Raw genomic sequence first — 19462 nt, 5'->3', positions numbered from 1 at the left:
CTTTGGAGGAGACCCGACCCGATGGGCCGAATGTGCCGTGGGATGTAATCGTCCCCACAACTATTAAGTACGGATAAAGGGAAGTGTGCATACAAAGGACAGCGATGAAGAGTGCTGATATAATAATCACACCTGGTATGATTGTACAGAAGATCTGTGAACACCGCATTGCTGTTTTGGTGACAGGGAACGCAAAGAACGAGGTCCTCCACTGCTTCCTCTCCTGACTCTGTGCACTTGGTGCCAAATGAGTTCATGGCATGTTGGATCTGTGATCGACACCTGTTCCAGCTCAAGGCCTCTACAGCTGCTCTGGTCTCACTCAAGCTGTGGAGGGACCACCAATCTCCCGGATCGAGCCTCCTCTCGTCCAACATGCCGTTTTTAATCTCTGCGGCAGCCCAGTGGTAGCTGCTGTGCCCACACGAACTCTCGCTGTCAATTGCCCCTCTGCTCAGGTAGCAGTCCAAAAATGAGATGCTGTCCGTAAATTCAGCTATCGACCTCAAGCACGAAGACACCAGCTCACAACACCTTCTTTCTGCTAATGTCCTTGGCTTCTTCTCAGCAACAGAGGAGTCAAACCTGCTCTCTGAGCTATCGTTCTCATTCACTACACTTGCCAAGCTTCCTGGTGCCTGATTAGCAGAAGATGGAGTAGAACTTTCATTTGGTAACATTAAAAAAGGATTGCTGCTGTTTAAATCATTGTCAAACAAGTCACTATCATCAAACAGAATGGTTTTTCTGCTGTGCTTCGCCCTGCTCGACTGTTTTATGGGACTGGTCTTGACTGCTGAGCAGATGGAAGACCCAGTCTCCTTCACATGCATCTCCTCCAGCTTCTTTGGATTAGGACTGACACGCAGCGGTAGAGGCAGAAGAAACACCAGGCTGCTGAAGATGAAGTCAATTCGTCGCCTTTGGAACTCCAGGAGAACTTGCACTTGGCTCCACCACAGCTCTGGGGTGAGAGCATCCTGCTGAAAAGCAAAGCACAAGTTGTACAGGATAGGCACAGAGCGGCATCAGGAACCGTCACCCCAACACTGGCCGTAGCAATGCGGCCACGGAGGTGGCCCACACTGCCTATTGCTTTGGTCTCTCACCAAAGACTGTAGCAAATCTCTACAGATGTACTGTGGAGAGCATTTTGACTGGCTGCATCACCATCTCAAATGGAGGTACCAATGCCCAGGATCAGAAAAATGCATATAGGTCTGTAAACTCCATCATGGGCATGAGCCCCCCCACCCTGAGAACATCTTCAAAACACGTGCCTCAAGTAGGCAGCACCCTCACCACCCAGGATGTGCCCTCTTGTCATTGTTACCATCAGCAGCATGAAGATAAACTCAACATTTTACAAACCCTTCTTCCCCTCTACATCAGATTTCTGAATGGTCTACGAACCCACGGACACTACCCCTCTATTTTGTTCCCTTTTTGCACTACAAATTTTTATTTTTCTTGCTGTAACTTATGGTAATATTTAAATGCATTGCACTGTACTGATGTCAGAAAACCACTAATTTTACAACATATGTCAGTGATAATAAACCCGATTTTGATTCTTGCTTCAGAGTTTAGACAAAGACATCACCATTGGATTAGATATCAGTTAGTTGAAGGGCCGGTGCTTTGCAGTATCAAGACAATCATTTCCATTACAGCTCATCATACTGAATCACCGTCTGGAATGGAGGTACTAATGCCCAGGATCAGAAAGATGCATGTTGGGCTGTAAATATATGGCTTGAGAGGCCATATAATCGTTGGAATTTAGAATGGTGGTGGTGTTCTCACTGAAACCTATTGAATATTGAAAGGCCTAGACAGAGTGAATGTGCAAAGGATGTCTCCTATAGTGGGATAAGCCAGAGAGCATAGCTTCAGAATAGAAGGGTGTCTCTTTAGAACAGAGATGAGGAGGAATTTCTTTAGCCAAAGGGTGGTAAATCTGTTGAATTCATTGCCAAAGCTACTCGTTATATTTAAAACAGAGGTTGACAGCTTCCTGATTAGTAAGGACGTCAAAGACTATAGGAAGAAGGCAAGAGAATGGGATTGAAGGGGATAATGTTTGAATGGCGAAGCAGGACATGATAGGCCAAAATAGCTTAATTCTACTCCTATATCTTATGGGCGCCTCATGTTCCTTGAAGACACCATTTGTCTGTCTTGGGAGCATAAGGCTAGTTTAGCATAATCAAAGACCACACCGGGACACTCTCTCTTCTCCCCTCTCCCATTAGGAAGAAGAAACACCAGGCTGAAGGACAGCTTCTATCCTACTTATCTGACTCTTGAATGGGCCTCTTGTGCAATGAGATGGACTCTTGATCACTATTCCCTCTAAGCTACGCGAGTGTGTGGCTGCTCTTTAACGGAAATGCTCGCAGGCATACAGCCTTTGTTGTCATGCAGACAGAACTTTCCTTAATATCATGTGGAAAAGAGAAAGCTGTACAACTGACAATCAGCTATTACAAACTACGATGAATATGTTGCCTCTAAAATACAGCAGCAATACTCTGATTAAAATTCGTAATTTCTGAGAGAGTTAGCACCAGCTCAATTAAGACGTTCATTGATATGTTAAACTATGTGCTTAAAAACAAAAATCTTGAGGAAATGTCAATTCTTGACACCGTTGAAGAATTTCAAGCTTCCAGTGCTGACGGCGAACATGGATTCAGTCTTATGAATTCAATTAAATGCAAATCCATAAACAGACTAGAAGTGGAATATTTGGATGATCTAATGAGGATTAAAACTATCTTTCATCTGGATCTGAAACATGAAAGATATTCCTTGTTGTACTGTACTGCATTTCAGTATGCCCTTCAATTAATAAGATAAAAAGTATTTGATTTTTCAATTTTCATTCTGAATATTCACAGAATGCATTTATAAAAATTAATATTTAAAGTGCCATGCAGTGTTCAGGCTGTGTAAAACAACTCCTGCTCAGAGCAATGGTTGGTCTGTGCAGCTGTAAAAAAAAGAGGAAACACTGATCTTGAACTTCACTCTCTGCATTGTTATTGTCTTACCTTGTTCTACCTCAGTGCACTGTGTAATGATTTAATGCATGAACAGCATGCAAGAAAAGCTTTTCACTGTACTGCAGCGCATAAGACACAGGAGCAGAATTAGACCATTTGGTCCATCAAGTCTGCCCCACCATTCCATCATGGCTGGTATATTTTCCCTCATTGACAATAATAAACCATTTCCAGATTCCACTACACAGTAAGATCATGGCTGCTCTGACCATAACCTCACTCTACATCAGGGATGGCCAACCTGTGGCGCATTGGATGATTAGAAGTGACGCATTGCACCCCAGTGATAATAATAAAAAAGTAAGCCTACCCATGCAAAAATTATTAACCACAAACCGATTTGTAGAAAAAAATCTATAACAGGAATTCAAGTAGCTTACAGCTAGAAATGGGTTTTACTGAGAATAAATCTAAAACTTAGTAATTTTTTTTAGCGATTTTATTATTTTGTGCACATCTTTTGGTGAATTTTATCTTCTTTCACATTAATTTGTTTTCAATTTAAAAAGAAGTTCAATGAGTCAAACTAGGAAAGAAGGACTTTTGTGCTGCAGTCGTTCCACAACTGTTCAATACATGTTTGATCCTGAGGCGCCAGGCGCCTGCACCAGCAGTGCATCACAGGTTTTTGCCGGTCAGTTTACAATTGACACTCGTGCGCTACGAAGTTGTGCTTTGTTCGTCCTTTGTGAACATTTGCAGTTTTGTACTTTTTCGAAAATTAAGCCTTGGTTTTACATTCAGTTACCCATCACAGTGCAAAAGAAAAGCAGAAAGTGATAGTAAGCATGCCTCCCAACAGTATTTCACCCAGCTTTCTGGCTTTTGTATCTTCTGCCCAATGGGAGATAGAAGAATGGATGTCTGGAGTGGGTTAGGTCTTTGATTATGCGGGTTGTTTTATTGAGGTAATGAGAAGTATACAGAGTCAATGGAGGGGAGGAGGATGATTCTTGTAAATAAGGGTCAACTAATTGAAGAGTAGGGAACTATTACCTTGAACAGAGAAAAGAGGTCAGCTGAAGGTTCTGTATTGTTTCTGAAGCCAAGCAGGTTCTCTGTACATCCTGTGTTGCATTTGGGAACATCCTGCATATTCACAGTGGAGCTGCTCTTTAACAATCCTTCCACAGTACCTTCAGCAGCAACAGCATTCCTGGCCGGTTCTTCCTCAGCTGGGATTGGAACTACATTCGTTCCTTTGGTTAATGGGGAAATGCACATTAAAAGATACTGAGGTGCACATTAAAAGATGACATTTTTGTTTAAACAAAATATACAAAACATATTTATAATTCTGCAACAGATTATATTTTAGTGCACACTAAACACATTGTTAATCTCCAAATTTCAAGGTAATACACGGTGACATATACGTACTTTGTTAATAAATTTATCTTGACTTTGAAATTTTATGCTTCATTAGTAGTCCCAAACCCTTGTGGCTCAACTCCTAAGAATGCTCCCCTTGGGAAGGCAGACCAACAATGCAAGTTAAGATGGTGCTGACTCAGAAATACGAGGTGTTGTGTAATAAGCACAGGCTTGAGCCCGCATTGCTTTGACAGAATTCCATTAAAGTCTGAGCAAGACAAATCTATTAATTTCTTTGGTGCCAAGGTGGAAAACACCAGATATACAATCGCACACAGCACACACAGTTATGACAGCAATGCAGTAACAAAAAATATTAGCATTAGAAAATATTATTCACTATATATACACACTCTTCTTGTAATTTATAGTAGATGTTATGCATTGCACTGCAGCCACAAAACAACAAATTTCACAACATATGTTTATGATAACAATTCTGACATTCAGAATCAGGTTTAGTATCACCGGCATATGCTGTGAAATTTGTAGCAGCAGTACAATGCAATAAATAATAGAGAAAAAAAAATCTCAGTAAGTATATATATCAGATAGTTAAATAAGTAGTGCAAAAAAAGAAAAGTAGTGAGGTAGTGTTTCAATGCCATTACCAACACAAAACAAAAAGCCTGAATGAGACTGTTGTACAGGGTACACTCACCTCCAACGGGGAGAACTCTGTTCACTTTGTGGCCGCCACCACTTCTCACCCAGAACTGCAGGTACAGGATACTTTGTCGTATATCACATTTATTTAGAGCAAGGAGCGAGGCCAGATCCATCCTGTCAGTCCTTAAGTTTTCAGCTAGACACAAGAGCTGGAGGTAGCTGGCAACATTTTTCTGATGGTTTTGGAAAACAAAAAGTACACTAAGTAAGCAAGTAAGTAAATTTATGTTAGTATATGTCACCATGTACTATCGCGAGAGACATTTTCTTACAAGTATTTACAGTAAAATAAAAAACTATACATAACCAAATCTCCAAGAGGACCACAACCTCGTCATTAGGTCTGGGGGCTTGCGTGCCTCAATGACCCACAGGGATATGTTGACTGGAGTCAGGACCTTGCACTTTGGCTCTGGGTAGGATCACCCATGCCAAACAGGTCAAAGGGTAGAGGCCAGACTAACAGTAGCCCACCAGTCCTCCAGGTTCAGGGGTTCAGCTCGGGGTTAAAACTGGTCAAACAAACTATTGTTACAGAAAAACCAATGACGAGTCCTTCCACCCAGACAGAGATGGAGGACCTTCATTGCTGGCCTAAACACCAGTGACACAACAGGCAGTAAGTAAGAAATACATAATCAAAGACTGACAAACAGCCAACGTGCAAAAGAAGACAAATGGTGCAATTAAACAAACAGATAGATAGGTAATTAAAAATATTGAGAACATGAGCTGTAGAATCCTTGAAAGTGAGTCCACGGGTTGTGGAGTCGGTTCATAGTGGTGGTTAGGGAAGTTAATCCACACTGGTTCAGGTGCCTCATGGTTATAGGGTAATAACTGTTCCTGAACCTGCTGGTTCAGTGTGGAAATGCCTCATTACTCATGTTATCTTCCTTACTTTCATCCAAATATCGTTGAGAATAAGGTCAAGATCTGCACCTGTAAAAATGGTTATGTTAGAGAATTTACCCCTTCAGTCACAGAAGTGGAATACCCTGTTGTGAATGGCTTAAATTCATTTTGTGCACACACAGTCATGGGAGAATACGAAAGGGCAAATGGGACTAAACCGATGCACAAAAATGCTGGAGGAATTCAGCAGATCAGGCAACATCTATGGGAAGTAATTAAGAGACGACTCTTCAGGCCAAGACCCTTCATCAGGTCAGAAAAGGAAGGGGGCCGAAGCCAGAATGAGAAGGTGGGAGAGGGGAAGGTGAACAAGCTGGCAGGTGATAAGTGAGTTGGAAGGTGGTGGGGGGAAGAGAGGAAGAAGTAGGGAGGTTTAAAACATTCAAAGTACAAAGATTATAAGTGAAAGAGGTAAAGGAGTGAAGGAGGGATCTGATAGGAATGGCGAGTGGCCCATGGGAGAAAGGGAGGGAATGGACTGATGAGGAGAAGAGACAAGATGAGAAGGTAACTAGACTAGTGAATGGAAAAAGAGAGGAGGAGGGAGCTCTTTACAAGGGCTGTAACGGGTACTAGTGGCCAAATGAATGCTTACTAAACAAGACTTGTTGCAGCTTTGGTCATGAGCTCCATTTACTGTGGATTGGAGAGACTTTAAATGATTTGGTGAATGAATAGGCTTTGTTTCCTGCCAGCATTGCCATAACCCATCCCACGTCAGTTCACTAAACTTGAAGCAAAAATCAAGAGAAACTTACTGAAGATGGAACTTTAAAACGGATTTCTTCAAAGCAGCATTCAAACATTAAACTGAAGTTGGGATCTACAGAACAATTGGAAATACAAGGATTGATAAGTTTCAGATTTTCAATATTTAAGTAGCCACATAAACAGAGAAACAACCAGCGATGTAACTGTCACTGGAGCATCTCCACATTACTGAAATAACAAGACTGGGTACATGCGGCGTGATGCCAGACAAAGATCTGGTAGGGTCACCATCTTTGGGTTTAAAACAAAGGAAAACTCTTTACTTCAGGGTAACCAGAAGATCTCAACTTGGAGTTACTGGGCTTTGAAACCTCCATTCAGCCTCAAAAAGTGAATAATTTAATAGGTAACATATTTAATAATATCTTTTATCTCTTGCTGCCTCTCACAAATATGGTGCTAATTACTAAATCTCCTCTCTTCCTATATCATTCACATGAAATTCAAGCTTCTTAATTCTTCCTAATAGATAGAGACAAGAACACAATTTGAAATAAATAGAGAGCCATGGTAGCGTAGCAGTTAGTGTGATGCTATTACAGCTCATTGGGGAGCGAGATCAGAGTTCAATCCTGGCATCCCCTGTAAGGAGTTTATCCTCCCCTTGGGAAGTATGGGGTTCCTCCGGGTGCTCTGGTTTCCTCCCACAGTCCAAAGATGTACTGATTAGTGGGTTAATCAGCTGCAATATGACTTCCTGACTCAATTCTAAACCTGATTTTGATTCTTAAATGTTGATGTTCATATTCCTAATTCATATTGGCTCTTCTTCAGTATTTCTTTCAAATCTTAATCTAACCTGCTCCCAAGGACAATGACTCTGGCTTTACTTGTCTCTCTGCGTAACCAAAGTCCTTTATTTCTAGCATTTTTCTATTTTATCTGTGCTCCGCTCTCAGCATGACCTTGACAAGTTTCTAAAAGTGCAGAGTTCATAATGAACACAAATCAACTGGGACACAACCAATGGTTTATGGAGTTACCATTACAGTCCCTGTTTTTACACCCTGTATTGATATACAGATGCATTAACATGATGAAAAAAGATAAAATACACACTCAGTGGCCATTTCATTAGGTACAGGCATGTATCTAATGAACTTGCTACAAGAGTGGAACCTGGTGGGGTCCTCTGTTGCCTACTCACTTCAAGGTTCGACAGGCTGTGCATTCAGAGATGCTCTTCTGTACACCACTGTTGTAATGCGTGGTTACTTGAATTACTGTTGCCACCCTGTCAGCTTGAACCAATCTGGACATTCTCCTCTGACTTCTCTCATTAACAACCACTTTGCCCACAGAATTGCCACTCGCTATTTGTTTTTATTTTCTCACCATTCCCTGTAAACTCTAGAGACTGTTGTGCATAAAAATCCTAGAGCAGCAGTTTCTAAAATCCTCAAACCACCCTGTCAAGCACCAACAATCATTCCACGGTCAAAGTCACTTAGATCACATTTCTTCCCATTTTGGTGTTTGGTCTGAACAACAATTGAAGCTCTTGACCATGTTTGCCTGCTATTATGCACTGAGTTACTACCAATGATTGACTGATTTGATATTTGCATTAATGAGGTGTATAGGTGTACCTAATAAAGTGGTAATTGAATGCATTTTAGTTTGAATGTCATCTATTTTCAATGTTCAGAGACCTTAAGATCCTCATGTTGAGAAATCACAAGGAAATTAAACTCTGGTAAATGAATTTAAGTGATTTCTTAATGAGTTGCTCTGTGTTTGTTTCGCACTTAATGAAGTCCACAGATAATATCTTCACCACTGGCTAATAAACACTTGGTATAAGGAAGTAGAATATAGAAAATACAGCAAAGGGACTGGCCCATTGTCCAATCACAACCACATGAGCAGTACAGTAGTGTTGCAATTACTACTCCAGGGCGTCGGAGTTTGGGGTTCAATTCTGACACCATCTGTAAGGAGACCAGCAGATGCTGGAAGTCTAAGCAACATACACAAAATGCTGGAGGAACCCAGCAGGCCAGGAAGCATGTATGGAAAAGAGTACAGATGATGTTTTGGGCTGAGACCACAGTCCTGATGAAGGGTCTTGACCAGAAATGTCGACTGTACGCTTTTCCATAGATACTGCCTAGCTTGCTGAGTTCCTCCAGCATCTGTGTGTGATGCTCCTGTCAAAATGCCTTTGTAAAATTGCCTCTGGCAGCTTCCATTTTCAATGCAAATAAAAAATAACTTGCCATACCAATTTCCTATAAATATTTCCTCTCTCACCTTACAGTTATGCCCTTTAGTAATTGGTATTCCTGCACTGGGAAAAAAAAAATATCCACTCTACCTACGTCTTGCATAAGTTTAGATACTTCCTGATGCATCTATTGTCTGTGCCTCTGATAATCTTATATCCTTCCTGTATTACAGTGACCAGAACTCAACATAATACTCCAACTGTGGCCTACCAAAGTTTTATACAACTGCAATATGACTTCCTGATTCAATTCTAAATATGAATTTCATACTCAATTCTAAAAGTCATCAGAGCAGAATTGGTCTTTGGCCCATCATTCCAGCATAGCTGATTTATTATCCCCCTCAACACGTCTAATCAATAATCTATCAAGTTTTGCTTTAAAAATACCCAATGAAAATTTCCTAACGATAGTGAGTATACCATACACCTTCCTTACTATTTGTATTGCCACTTTCAAGGGGTATGAATTTACACCCCAAGATCCCTATCCTTAGGGTCCTGCTATTTACTGTAAATAGTGAGGAATTAAAAAAGTGCAAGAACTAACCAGTAGTTGTGAGTATAACTGGCCGTTTTGCAGTTGCCATGAAGGTCTTAACTGCACTGAGAAACCCAGCATCATCATCAAATATCACATCTACCTGTTAAGAAAAAAAAACAATAAAGTGAGAGTTCAGTGAACAATTGCACGATGTGGATGGCGTAATAGATCACACTCGATGGGCTGACCTGCCTAATTCTATGATGTCTTATGGTCAGCATAACGCTTTACAGCACCAGAGACTAGGGTTCAATTCTGTAAGGAGTTTCTACGTTCTCCCCATGACCGCATGGGTTTCCTCCCAGTGCTCCACATTCCTCCCACATCACAGACGTACGGGTTATGTTTTCTGAGTTGGAGACATGCTATGTTGGCACCAGAAACACGTGGGATGCCCTCAACAGATCATCAGATTGTGCTGGTCATTGAAACAACTCATTTCACTGTATGTTGTCTTGATGTTCATGTTAGAAATAAAAATAATCTTTTAGAAAAAGTTTAATGCTTATGCTGATCATTGGACATTATAAATAAATGAAGACCATAAGATATAGTAGCAGAATTAAACACAAAATACACAGCAGATGCTGTGGTCAAATCAAGACATACAAAAATGCTGGATGAACTCAGTAGGTCGGGCAGCATCTGTTGAAAGGAGCAGTCAACGTTTTGGGCCGAGACCCTTTGTCAGGACACATTTGGCCCATCATGTCTGCTCTGCCATTCTATCATGGCTGATTTATTATCCCTCTCCTGCCTTCTCCCTGTAACCTTTGTCACCATGACCAATCAAGAATCTAGCAGCCTCTGCCTTAAATATACCCAATAACTTGGCCTGCACAGCTGTCTGTGGTAATGAATTGCACAAATTCACCATCCTCTGGCTAAAGAAATTCCTCCTCATCACTGTTCCAAAGGGATGTCCTTGCATTTGGATGCTGTACCTCTGGTCCTAGACTCTCCCACTAATGGAACCACCCCTTCCACGTCCACTCTAGCTAGACCTTTCAATACTCAAAAGGTTTATTGAATAGAGCTCTCAGCTTAGTATATTGATAACTAAGAAATAACTGACAAAAGCAGACATGGGTTTTAAGAGAGAAATACAATAATTACAACAAATAAATCCACACATTTACAGCTCATTGCACTATTATTCATCAAGACCAGGGTAACATGAAGAATTAAGTTTACTTGTCTGTTGAAAGTTGCTGGTTGACCATGCTGGTCATTGATTGGCCTGTTTGAAAGATGCAGCAGCTCTTTCCCATTGGTTGCTTTGTATGCCAATCACTGGTGTCCAGTTTCAGGCACCTCAGATCCTTTCCTTTGTCTCCGGGCACTTGTCTTCACATCGAGGTCACAGCCAGTGCTGAGGAACCATTGGGAAAGTCTGCTGCAGATATAGCAGGGTCCACACACACACACACACACACTGAGTTAAGTACCTGATTACTCAATGCTTAGTTTTGTAGTAACTTGGGGAGAATTAATACGGTAGCTGTTGAGTTTGAAGTGTTACTGAATGTTTAGTATCGTAGTTTGTGTAATTTAGGGTTGCTTAGATGTTTGTTCGAATGTTTTACTGTTTGTCTGTAAATAAATGATTAACGTGCTTATTTGTAATCAGTGACTTATGTCTCACTTACCAAACCTGTATCTTCAGAACTAGTTATCACTGTGAAAGATAGAAAATAAATTTGCGCGTTTCTTCTGCCAGATAAGCACATGCATGAATGTATTTATACACCTACCTCTTCAAACAAAATGAGTGATGTGGCACTCTTTCTGTTACACTCTTCCGTGTCTTTGCTTTCAGACCCAGGCTGAATCTTAGATACTTCTAAAACTTGGGGATTGTTCTTCTGGGCCTTACAAATATTCTGCGATTTGACTAAATTAAAGGAAAAAAAAGGCTTCAGCATCCTTCTGCCAGTTCTCACGTTGATCACCAACTAAGAGTTTGAGGTTTACCTACATATGGGCATTTTATGGATATTGAACAGATTAAACAATGTGCAATACACACTGAGTATCTGCTGAACCTCTTGTTTAAGATTAAATAATGTTATTCATCTTGTAAAATTTACTTTTCATTTTCTGAACAGCAATGTCAACTTAGTAACCTTGAAGATCATTTCAATCCACAGGCAAGGGCTTGCTTTCACAAAAGTTTCAAATTCATTTCCCAGGAATTAAGTTTCTCCATAAATTCAGGTAATTCCCCCACAGGGAATATTTCCATATAGTCATTCCTTCATCTGGTGTTAAAGTGTGGCACTTCTTACCTGTGATTTCTGAAATATCTTTCAAACCACAGTAAGACTTACATGGCGAACAGTAGGGCACTGAGAAGCATGGTAGTGTGAGGGACCTGGGAATACAGATCCATAATTCCTTGAAAGTGGTATCACAGGTGGATAGGGCCATAAAGAGAGTTCTTAGCGCATTGGTCTTTATAAATCAGAGTACGGGAGTTGGGACGTTATGCTGAAGACATTGGTGAGGCTGAATTCTGAGTTTTTTTTTTGTACTTCTGATTACCTACCAACAGGAAAGATACCAATAATTGCAAGACGAGAGAGAAAATTTAAAAGGACGTTGCCAGGCCTTGAGTTATAGGGAAAGGCTGAAAAGATTAGGACTTTATTCCCTGAAATGCAGGAGAATGAGGGAAGATCTTATAGAGGTATACGGAATTACAAGTATAGATAGGGTGAATGCATACAGGATTTAACTTCAGGTAGGGTGATACTAGAACTACAAGTCATAGGTTTAGGGTGAAAGGTGTAATATTTAAGGGGAAATCAGGGAGGTAACTTCTACACTCAGAGGGTGGTGAGTGTGTGGAACTAGCTGCCAGTGCAAGTGGGTTCAATTGTAACAATTAAGAGAAATTTGGGTATGTACATGGATGGGAGAGGTAATGAGGGCTATGGTCCAGCTGCAGATAGATGGGACTAGACAGAAGATCAGGTTGGCATGGACTGGATAGGGTGAAGGGCCTGTTTCAATGCTGAGGTCCTCTATGACTATAATTTCAATCATGATCACACTAGGTTAAGAATATTTCCTATTGCTTTGCACTCACCCCCTTGGAAAATATATTTTAAGATAACATATCTTCTTACCACTCATCTGATCGTCAGCTTTTTCTGATTCTTCATTTTTGTTAGACTTCACTGGGGCTTTGAAGAAATTTGCTAAGAACATGGGTGCGAGGGTCTTCTTCGAGCCCCTTTTCCTAGGAGACAAGGACGTTTTCCTAGGTGATGTGACGACGCTTCTGGGAGAGTTTGCTTTCTCTGTGGAAAAGGAATTAAGTCATTTTAGTGGTGTTGCAGAAAATAATTTCACACTCACGCCCAAACATATTTGCTATTACCATCGGAAAGGAGGTATAGGGTCTCACACTACCAGGTCCAGGATTAGTTATATGACTGCAACATCAGGCTCCTGAATTGGCATGGATAACTTCACTCACTTTAACTTCTGAACTGAATCTACAACCTAAAGACTCACTTTTAAAGGCTCTTTACAGCTCATGCTCTCAGTATTATTTATGTATATATATTTTTATTTGCATAATTTGTTTTCTTTTGCACAACAGTTGTTTCACAGTCTTTATGTGTAATTTTCCATAAAACTTATTGTATTTTTGCAGCTTCCTGGATACGCTTGCAGGAAAATGAATCTCAAGGTAATACGTGGCAACATATACATACTTTTTTTGACTTTGACAATATGCTTATGATGGGAACATGAGGGAACAGAAATTTTGATTTTTAGCTTCAGAGTTACAGCACGGTAACAGGCCCTACTGCCGAATGAACCCACATCACCCGACTACAGTTCTGTGCAAAAGTCTTAAGCATATAAATCTAGTCTAGTCAAGTCTAGGCTATCCAAGACGTGCATAGTACGATAGTAATTTTATGTATTACGCTGTACTGTTGCCACAAAAAAAACCATGATATATTTGAGTGATGATAAACCTGATTTTGATGAGGGTTTCTACTCTGGACTGAAAGTGGGAAGGGGCAGGGATGGAATTCTGTTTGGGAAAAGGGAAAGGGAGTGGGAAGCACCAGAGACATTCTGTAATGATAAACAAACCAATTGCTTGCAATCAAATTACCTTGCCTGGTGTCTCGGGGCTGGGTGTGTTTAACTGGGTTAGGGTTAGTGAATTGTGGATATGCTATGTTGGGATCAGAAGCATGGAGATACTTGTGGGCTGCCGCCAGAACATCCTCTGACTGTATTGGTCGTTGATGCAAGGCATGCATTTTACTGTACAGTGCAAATGCCATCAATAAATTTACTATAAATTTGTTGGCAGAATCATAGATGTTGACAAGAGGACGTTCAGCAGGAGTGAAGTATACCAGCTAGTTGAGTGGAGTTGTAACAACTTTGCACTCAACGTCAGTAAACCAAAAGAATGATTGGGGACTTCAGAAAGGGTAAGCCGAGGGAACACAACCAGTCATTGTAGAGGGATCAGAAGTAGAAAGAGTGAGCAGCACACACAAAACGCTGGAGGAAATCAGCAGGCCAGGGAGCATCTATGGAAAAGAGTAAACAGCTGACGTTTTGAGCCAAGTCTCATCAGGACTGGAAAAAAAAGATAAGAAGTCAGAACAAGAAGGTGGGGGAAGGGGAAGAAGTGCAAGTGGTACAAAAGTGAGCCATTTCAATTTCAAGTTCCCGGGTGTCAATATCTTTAAGGATTTAACCTGGCCCCAACATTTTGATGCAGCTATGATGAAGGCATGACAACAACTATATTTAATAAGGAACTTGAGGAGATTTGGTATGTCAAAATTTCTACAGATGTACTGTGAAAGCATTGAAACTGGCTGCATCCCCATCTGGTGGAGGGGGTGGAGGCTACAACACAGGATCGAAGTAGGCTGCAATCCTATGCTGTAAATTAGTCAGCTCCATCATGGCACTAGCCTCTGTAGTATCTAGGACACTATCAAGGAGTGATGCCTCAAAGAGGAAGTGTCCATCATTAAGGCCCCCCACCACCCAGGATGTGCCCCCTTCTCATTGCTACCATCAGAAGCCTGAAGGTACACACTCAATGATTCAGGAACAGCATCTTCCCCTCTGCCATCAGATTTCTGAATAGCTATTGAACCCATGAACATTACCTCACTACATTTTTTTCTTTCCTTTGCACTTATTTAATCTAAATATTTTACACATATATATACACACACACAGTAATTCAGTTTTTTCCTATTATTGTGTATTGCTGCAAAGTTAACAAATTTTATGACATATGCTGGTGATATTAAACCTGATTCTGATGTACATGCAACAAATAAAGCTGATCTTTGATAAAGCTAATATAGTCCTTTCAATTATTTAGGGTACCACACAAAATGCTGGAGAAACTCAGCAGGTCAGGCAGCACCTATGAAGAAGAATAAGCACTTGAAATTTTGGGCCAAGATCCTTCATCGGGACTCTATTATTTATTCCGGTTCCTTTTTAAAGAAACCTATTGAAACTGCTTGCACCACTTTCAGGGAACAGCCCCAATCATGTCAATTTACTGCATAAAAGTAAGACAAATTTCATGAAATAAGAAAACTGTTGTTAAAAAGTACAAAGGTTTGATACTCACTCGGAGACCTGGCTGTTTGTGGTGGAAGAGACTTGCTTCCACTGAAGAAGGCAGGCTTGAGAGCGTTGCTTCCCTGTTTATCAACTTGGTGGGACTGCGTGGCTTCCTTAAGCTGAGAGAGGATCTGTCTGCCACTCCGCTGTGAGGAGGCATTTACTTCAAACACCTACATACAGAAACAAGGACTTTTGACCCGATTAAATAGTTTGCTTTCCCCTCAGTAAATATGTAATGAAGACCAAGAAAAGGGAAAGGGACATTATTTTCATTATTTTCTCAAAAGGCAAACAAATTAGCTCTAAGGGGTAACAGTAATCTTTTTCCCTACACTACACAGAAGTGGATTAGAGAAACATGATTGACCAGAAAAGATTGAGTGAGATAGGGCTTTTCTCTTTGGAGTGGAGGAGGACAAGAGTTGGCTTGTTAGAGGTGTACATGATGATAAGAGGCATCGATACAGTGGATAACGAGACTTTTTTCTCCAGGGTGGAAATGGCTAATATGGGGCAAGGGGAAATAAATTTAAGGTGATTTGAGGAAAGCAAGTTTAGAGTTGTGGGAGCATGGAATGCACAGCCAGGGTGGTGGTAGAGACCGATACATTAGGGACATTTAAGAGAATCTTAGATAGTCCTCCATTTTTCTTTCAAATCTGCCTATGTGGGAGGGAAGGAGTTTGATGTTAAGAGTTGGTTAAAAGTATGGCTCTGGACTAGCACTCGCTGGAGTTTAGAAGAATGATGAGGGATCTCATTAAAACTTAGTGAATATTGAAAGGCTTAGATAGAGTGGATGCAGAGATGTTTCCAGTGGTGGGAGAGTCTATGACCAGAGGACACAGCCTCAGAATACAAGGACGTCCTTTTAGAATAGAGATGAGGAGGGATGAAAGGGATAATAGCCATGAAGGAATGACGGAGAAGATTTGAAAGCCGAATGGCCTAAATCTGCTCCTATGTCTGTCCATCTTAAATGTTTGGCACAGCATTGTGGATCAAAGGGCCTGTACTGTCCTGTACTAATCCATGTTCTACGTTTTAAGTAGATGGCACAGAATCACACACACTTAACAAGGGCAATGCAAACAAAATGTAGGAGCAACTCAGCAGATCAGGCAGCAACTATGGAAATTCTAAATCTAATTCCCATTCCAACATGTTGGTCTATGGCCTCCTCTACTGCCACATTGAGGCCACAGTCAGGCTGGAGCAACATCTCATATTCCATCTGGATAGCCTTCAGCCTGATAGCATGAACATTGATTTCTCTCACTTGTGGTAATTTTCCTACACCCCCTCCCTCTTCTTCAATTCCCCGCTCTGGCCTCCCCTCTTATCTCTTCTCATTTCCTCATTTGCCTACCTCCCATGGCCCACTCTCCTCTCCCATCAGATTCTACATTCCACCTTTTCCACCGACCATCTTCCGGCTTCTTACTTCATCCCTCCTCCCCCACCCACCTGGCTTCACCTACCACATAGAAAATAGGCGCAGTAGGCCATTCGGCCCTTCAAGCCTGCACCGCCATTCAGTATGACCATGGCTGATCATTCAACTCAGAACCCTGTACCTGCTTTCTCTCCATACTCCCTGATCCCTTTAGCCACAAGGGCCATATCTAACTTCCTCTTAAATATAGCCAATGAACCAGCCTCAACTGTTTCCTGTGGCAGAGAATTCCACAGATTCACCACCTTCTAGCTTGTACTCTTTCCCCTCCCCCACCCTTTTACTCTGGCTTCGTCCTCCTTTCTTTCCAGTCTTGATGAAGGGCCTCTGCCGGAAACGTCGACTGTTTCCTTTTTTCCACAGATAGAAACTTTATTGATCCCAAAGTATCACAGTAGCATCACAAGTGCACAGATATACAAATATTAGAAGAGAAGTAAGGAAAAATAAAGAATAAATTTCTCAAGCAGTCTTCCAGGAGGAGTCATCACTTCCTTGGCTATAGGTTGACTCATTATAGAGCTTAATGGCTGAGGGTAAGAATGACCTCGTATGACGCTCTTTGGAACAGCGCGGTTGTCTTAGTCTATTACTAAAAGTGCTTCTGCTGCCTGGCCTGCTGAGTTCCTCCAGCATTTTGTGTGTGTTGCTCTGGATTTCCAGCATCTACAGAACCTCTCGTGTTTATTCTTTACAAGGGATAAGAGCTTGCCCGTTATCTGTGAAATTTGCTGGAGGTCCTGTTTACATGTCTCCACTAATATTTAACTGAATATCAACTAGAAAGAACTTTGAGAAAACACCTAGCGGTATCAATTAGGCTCTTAACAGAACAAACCAAAGTGGAATTAAGGATGCTACCTGAAGTAGAACACAAACCTTGAAACCCAACTCCTGAGCACAGGCATAAACTGCAGCCGTTTTCCCAACTCCAGGAGGTCCAGTAATTAGCACTGTATTGCACAAAAAATCTTCATCCCCGGAACTCTCCAAGTTAAAATCACTGTTGTCCCAAGCATCTACAGAGAACAAGAGGCAGGTCAGACAGAGTGGATTACTAATAAAGGAACGTAAGGTGGATAAATGCGAATTAAAAAAAGGTGAAGTCTATGGAAAAGAGTAAACAGTTAACATTTCGTGATGAGACGCTTCACCAGGACTGGAAAAAAAGATAAAAGTTAGAGCAAGAAGGTTGGGGGGGGGGGGGGAAAGGTGCGATGCTGAGGGGAGGAACAAGGCTTTTGTATCTTCTGCCTTCCTGACGAATGGTCTTGGCCCAAAACATCGACTGTTTGCCTTTGTCCTCATAGATGCTGCATTGTCTGCTGAGTTCTTGCAGTGTTTTTTTGTGCTGCTTGGATTTCCAGCATCCGCAAATTTTTTTATCTTTATATAAAAAAAAGTGGAGAACTGCCAGCTAGAGATTGACTGCAACTGTGATTGTAGCCATCAATTCTTAAATTACATTTCTAAACAACACACACAAAATGCTGGAGGAACTCAGCAGGTCAGGCAGCATCTATGGAAAAGAGAATAGTCGACGTTTCGGGCTGAGACCCTTCGGCAGAACATTTCTAAACACGTCTTTATTTTCTGTTAGCACAGATGATTTTTTTCTTCATCAACCTTTTATTTGAAACAGCAGATACTGATGACCAGTCACTGAACATGACAGATCATTAATTTTACACACAGGTTAGAAAAAACTCCCCCACTAGCGTCCAAGTCAGTCTGCTAGAGCCTGCCTAATAGGGTTGAATTGCAAATTTACCTTTATGAAGAAATATTGATGCAGCATAAATCTCTGCAACAGGTTAAATAGGAAATTACCCATTCACAGAATCAGAATACACCTTCAATAGGTGATACTTCAAGAAGGCGGAATACATCATTAAGGACCTTCACTATCTAGGACAAGCTGGCCGATGGTGCAGTGGCATCCGCACTGGACTTCAAGGCAGGTGGTCCAGGTTCGTGCTGGGTTGAGCATTGAACTAGCAACTCAGCTTCGTAAAACAGAAGAATGTTAAAGAAGTGACAAGGTTGCTGCCCAATGTGCCACAAGGCGTGGAGAGGAATTCAACTCCATTATCTAGGCAATTCCCCCCTCTCAATGATACCCTCAGGGAAGAGATGCAGGAGTCTGAAGACACATACTCAATGTTTTAAGAACAGCTTCTTCCTCTCCACCATCAGAGTTCTGAACTTCACTATTTTGCATCACCTATTCTTAATAATATTTATATTATTATAATGGTTTTTTTTTTAATACATCTCTCTGTACTGCTGCCACAACATGAGAAATGCAAAGCAGCAGAGCAGGTGAAGCAGCATCTATGGAAATGAATAAACAGTCGACGTTTCAGGCCGAGACCCTTCAGGATGGGCCGCGACATACATCAGTGATAATAAACGAGATTTCTGGTATTTATGGCAGGAGGCCACTTGGTCCACTGCACCCATATTGGCCAAAGTTCAGTCTTCATAATGAGTGCACCCATCTTTTCAATGTAGCCTTTCAGTGAGAAACAACACAAACTTCCTGGCTCATCACGCAGCTATGAAAGAAAAATTAAGTTGTACATTGAAATAATATTCTTTATGACCCAGGATAACCCAGGGCTTAAAGTTGATGAAGCACTCTTTTGTGAAATTGGTTGATGGATTGATGTTATTTCGAGCTTTATATTAGTCTACTAGAATAAGATAAAAAGTTTGGCACAGTAGCATAGTGCTTAGTGGAATGCTTCACAGTGCCAGCGATTGCCATTCAATTTCTGCCTCATCTGTAATGAAGTTTG

General features: G+C 41.2%; 1 protein-coding gene across 4 annotated transcripts in view; it reads right to left on the bottom strand.

Annotated features, from left to right (window-relative positions):
* atad5a (ATPase family AAA domain containing 5a) overlaps nt 1-19462 on the bottom strand; it is a 90447-nt gene that overhangs the window by 10056 nt on the left and 60929 nt on the right. For 3 of the 4 annotated variants that reach the window (XM_059948215.1, XM_059948214.1, XM_059948216.1), the window contains 9 exons: nt 17541-17680; nt 15210-15375; nt 12700-12873; nt 11323-11462; nt 9575-9668; nt 6785-6849; nt 5104-5284; nt 4065-4267; nt 133-983 (listed from right to left, as the gene is read on the bottom strand). In XM_059948215.1, the coding sequence (XP_059804198.1) occupies nt 133-983; nt 4065-4267; nt 5104-5284; nt 6785-6849; nt 9575-9668; nt 11323-11462; nt 12700-12873; nt 15210-15375; nt 17541-17680 (2014 nt within the window). The remainder of the gene's footprint in view (nt 1-132; nt 984-4064; nt 4268-5103; nt 5285-6784; nt 6850-9574; nt 9669-11322; nt 11463-12699; nt 12874-15209; nt 15376-17540; nt 17681-19462) is intronic. The other variant, XM_059948217.1, reaches the window with a different exon arrangement.

Source organism: Hypanus sabinus, chromosome 23, assembly GCF_030144855.1.
Source record: "Hypanus sabinus isolate sHypSab1 chromosome 23, sHypSab1.hap1, whole genome shotgun sequence".
NCBI classification, from domain to species: Eukaryota; Metazoa; Chordata; class Chondrichthyes; order Myliobatiformes; family Dasyatidae; genus Hypanus; species Hypanus sabinus.
Note: the sequence above shows the minus strand (reverse complement) of the source record. Positions and strands in the feature narration are given on the sequence as shown.